Raw genomic sequence first — 4,800 nt, forward strand, 5'->3', positions numbered from 1 at the left:
TCAGTCTGTGTGGATAAAGCTGTGACCCGGTTCCTGTGAACAATGTTTTCTCTGGGAAAAATAAAACTCAGTGGACCTTCCACACACGGACACACACATGCTGAATGTGCAGCACAGAGCGAGGGGGAGAGCGGGGGAGAGAGGTGAAGTAGTGTTCCAGTCTCTCCAGCCTGGAATGCTGCAGTATAAAGCTGTTCCAGTCTCTCCAGTGTCCGAGCGCTGTGGTGTGTACAGCAGTCCCTGTCCCCGTCCCCGTCCCCCACACTCGAGTGCTGCTCTATAAAGGCGTTCCGGTCTCTCGGCTTTGCAGTGCTACAGTATTAAACAGTTCCGGTCTCTCCCCTGCCGAATGTCACAGTATAAAGTATGAAGGTAACACCACAGAGTTAAGTCTGGTGCGCTCAGGAACTCGCTGTAATGTATTATATTATATCTCATTAGAGATTCTTAGAAAATAATTGGGGACATTTTCGTATTTAACACCCTCTTTAGCCCCGCCCACAAATTAGTGTCTTATGGTTTTGTATCACTTCTTCGTCATTCAGTTTTCTCAGTGCTGCTCTTGCAGGTGCGCAGTTAGGATGTTGAGTGAGTGAGCGTTTTTGTGTGTGTGTGTGTGTGTGTGTGTGTGCGTGTGTGTGTGTGTGTGTTTTCGTTCACATACTGTAAAGGCTTTTAATCGCTCCTGGTGGAATTGAACTGTTTCCACTTACAGCCTTATCTCACTTACTCTCGCTCTTACTTGCGCGCGCGCACACACACACACACTATATCCAGATGTTATCTTCACTGAAATTCTTTCAATAAAAGAAAAAGAACAGAAAAAATGGATTTGGGTCAGGATTTGTATCTGTGTTTCGGGGGTTCCAGATCATTTTAAAAACGTTTCTCTCACACACACACACACACACACACACAACCACACACACATAGCCGTGAATCAGAGCATAAATCTGCTGCTCATGCTGGATTCGAGTCTGTTGCGTTTGAGATGTTGCTTCACATCTGGATAAAGTTCTTGCTAGGTCTCAGTTCATCCAGTGTTAACGTTAGCACAGCAGCGCTAATCACCATGTAGCATCATTCGGCATGCAGCACCACAACCGTTTAATTAGGACGAAGAGGCGGTCCTGATCACCTGCCTAATTGCATGTTTAAAAAGCTCCGCCTCTTACGTTCAGGTGTTTAAAGCTGAGTCGTGCGTCAGAGGGCGTGGCCTATACAGGGATCCCTGAAACGGCGGGGCGCCCTGCAAAAATCACACACTGTATCTTTAAAGGTGACATGAAACATTATTAACTAATATTTAAGGTCTAGTGTGTGTACACGCAAGGGAACATCCAGGGGGCGGAGCTTCATGGACATGTGGGCGGGGCAGGAAGGAGTGAGCTCAAAGAGTTAAATGTGGAACTAAAAGTTAGACACCTAATAAAAACAACTGCCTAATAGACTTTAAAAATCTACGTCCTTCTGCTGTGTGTGTGTGTGTGTGTGTGTGTGTGTGTCAGAGGTCAAAGTTCAGAAAATCTTCAGAAGCAGGGAAGTTTATGTTTCGATAAAATATTTTGAAAAACAGTTTTTCTTCCGCCTTTGAAGTGATTGATGTATAGTTTACACTCGGACCTTAACGAGGAGGAATAAAAGGTTAGTTTTTGACTTCAGGTCGCCTCTAAGACTCGGGCCTCGACTCCGGGTTCATTCCAAGTGAAAGTTATGAAGGGGATGTTAAAGATTATTGGAACGCAGCCGTGGGGAAGAAAACAACGGCGAGGCTAAAGCGGGCAGGACGGCAGCGGCCTAATTGTCCTGATTAAAATAAATCGAGACCAGCCGTGAGATGAAAAATATTATGACACATCTGGGAGATTTTTTCTGGTTCACATCACCGCTAAACGTTCCCTCTCTCGTCTGATTAGATATCAGACCCGACTCATGTTTACAATCTGATCCAAAAAAAGGGAAACACTCCGCGACAAACAAAAGCCTTTTCTAAACAGCGCTGCGTGTTTTTCCTTTTTCTTTCCTCCAGCGTGCGTGAGGTTGGAGCTGGAGATCCCACGTGTTCCTCCGCACGGCTCCTGCGTCGGCCTGACGGTGTTCATTACCGCGTTAGACTGATCAGAGGGACGATAGCGGCTATGTGGGCGGTGTTAGCCTGGCTGGTTACGATTCGCAGGGCTGAGAGAGATTAATCGGACCCGGAGACGTGATCGTGTTCCGAGTCCAGGCAGCGGTCTGTATTTTGTCCGGAGCTGCTCTCGAGAACGTCTCGTCCTTTTGAAGTGGTTTCCAGTGCTAGGAGCTCTGGTTCTGTTCACCGTGTTATTAATTCTCGTCTCGGAGGACAAGCAGACGGAGGACGGAGACGTAATTAATTAACGCACAAGAAAAATGCCTCAGTAGTGATTATAACTCTCAGTAAAAATAAACTTTATTAAGCAACTGTATTATGTCTGGATAGGACAGATGTGTCCAGCTGTGACCCTTCTGTAGGTGCACTAAGCCCCGCCCTGCTCTGTTTTCATTGGTCCATGCTCCATGAAATTTAAGACTCCTTTTGACTAAGATCAGATACAATTCCTATAAATAAGTTTTCTTTGATTATAACACTTTTTTTCTCTCATTCTTTGCTTTTCCTTTCTCTCTCTCTCTCTCTCTCTCTCTCTTTCTCTCTCTCTCTGTCTCACTCGCAGTGATCGTCACCATGTCTCCAGCTCGATCCCGGTCCCCGTTAGATCCCACCTGAGCGTCTCGCAGGCCACTTTCTCCGTCTCTCCGGAAGCGGACAAAAAGAAACGCAGGTCGCACAAACTCTATGACCCGGTTGAGACCCCTCTCCCTGTTGCCACGGCGACTCAGGGAGCTCCGTCCGAGTGTGTGGACGTCAGCATAGAGCTGGAGAACCAGCTAGAAGTGACCGTGATTGCCGAAGCCGCGGGAACGTCGACACCCGAGCCGAAAACCGAACGGTATGATCAGGAAGCAGACAAGATTCCGGAGAGCGATCCGGATCCGCTCGGAGAACCGAGAGAAGTGGAGTCTGTGGAGGGAGACGTGCTGCAGCACCGAGGCACCATGAACGGTTCCGCCGGCGTCTCGGTCAGCGCAGAGCTGTGCTGCTCGGTGGAGCAGGCCGAGGAGATCATGGGCACGGAGGCGACGGGGTTGGGGTTAGGGTCGCGTCTGGAGGATTTCCCCAGCATCCCCGTGGAACACGCCGTGGCCGTGGAGAGCGACGATCAGGTTCTCGGAGAACTGGAGAACTTCGAGGAGTTCTCAAAACGCATCAACGCTCTGAACAAGAACCCGTCGTGCTTCAGACGGCCGCGCAAAAACTCTGATAAATAACCTGAGGTCAAAGGTCAGCAGGTAGGCCTTGACCTTCACACCTGACTGCATTGAACAGACATTACACACAGAGGTATATTATTATTATTATTATTATTATTATTAGGAAATATCTGGAATATTTGCACTCTAACCCTTTCAAATAAAATAAAGAGAATGTGGATAAAGTGCTTGTCTGGGTTTTCTTTGTGTATGTGTGTATGTGTGTGTATGTGTGTGTGGGAGGGAAATAACACGGTGTTCTAAGTGCAGTGGAGACCAGCAACATTCACAACTTTGCCAGATGTGTACAAAAAAAACTCTCTTATTCACACACACACACACACACACACACACACACACACCGACACACCGATCAGCAGTAACATTATGGCCACCCAGTTAATATTGTCTATCGCCCCCTTGTGTCAATGAATCAGCTCTGATCTGTTGAGGCCTGGACTCCACTCGCCCTCTGAAGGTGTGTGTGTGTGTGTGTGTGTGTGTGTGTGGCACCGAGCCGTCAATATCAGATCCTTTAAGTCCTGTAAGTGTGTGAGGTGGAGCTTCCATGGATCAGACATGTTTCTCCAGCGTGTCCCACAGACACTCGATCAGACTGAGATCTGAGGAATTTGGAATTAGGAGTCAACACCTAGTCATGTTCCTCAAACGGTTCCAGAAGTGTGTGTGTATATATGTGTGTCAGGGCACATTGTTCTGCTGAAACACACTACCCACAGGGAACACGGTCTCCATGAAGGGGTGTAGGTCTGGAACAGTGTTTAGTGATTAGGGTAACAATCACATGAGGAGCAGGACCTGAGGTCTTCCAGCAGGACATCACCCACAGCATCACACTGCCTCCACACCTGCTTGCCTTCTTCACATAATGCCTCCGGCTGAAACAGTGCTGCCTGGTGCTGTCTTTTCACTTGGAAAACGACACACACACACACACACACACGCCCCCTTTACACGTCCTTCTCCCATCGCTCCGTGGTCCAGTTCTGATGCCCATGTGTCCAGTGCAGGTGTTCGGTGGAGGATACGGGCCAGCATGGACAACCTGAGCGCTCTGCAGCTACACAGCTTCTCCTTACACAACAAAACTGCCACGCCCTGTGTGTTCTGTCTCCTCATGGACTACATGGTCCAGCCTTTACTCCCCTGTGTCCCTCCTGGTCGCTCATGACCCTGTCGCAGGTTCACTGGTTCTCCCTCCTTAAAGCACCGTTGCTGTGTCCTGACCCCTGCTGACCGGGAGTCGTCTAGACGTCACAGTCTGTCCCTCGTCTGCTCAAATGCATCAACGTCTCAGACAAAATGATTTCTTGCTGCTTAATTAAAGAGATAATCAGTGTTAATCACGTCACCTGTCAGGCATCATAATGTTCCGAAATAACGTCGATGCTTGAACTTGTCCGTTTAACTCTCGATCGTCTCCGTCTCTTCGTCTCGTTCCATATCGCA

The 4,800-nt window shown here is 48.4% G+C and overlaps 1 protein-coding gene across 1 annotated transcript in view; it reads left to right on the forward strand.

The window, feature by feature from the left end:
* The window catches only part of uvrag (UV radiation resistance associated gene), a 54,060-nt gene extending 50,551 nt beyond the window's left edge, over nt 1–3,509 (forward strand). Inside the window, exon 15 of the mRNA XM_053516168.1 lies at nt 2,694–3,509. Within this exon, the coding sequence (XP_053372143.1) occupies nt 2,694–3,348 (655 nt within the window). The 3' untranslated portion in view covers nt 3,349–3,509. The remainder of the gene's footprint in view (nt 1–2,693) is intronic.
* Nucleotides 3,510–4,800: the final 1,291 nt, after the last annotated feature.

Source organism: Clarias gariepinus, chromosome 17, assembly GCF_024256425.1.
Source record: "Clarias gariepinus isolate MV-2021 ecotype Netherlands chromosome 17, CGAR_prim_01v2, whole genome shotgun sequence".
In the NCBI taxonomy this organism is placed as follows: domain Eukaryota; kingdom Metazoa; phylum Chordata; class Actinopteri; order Siluriformes; family Clariidae; genus Clarias; species Clarias gariepinus.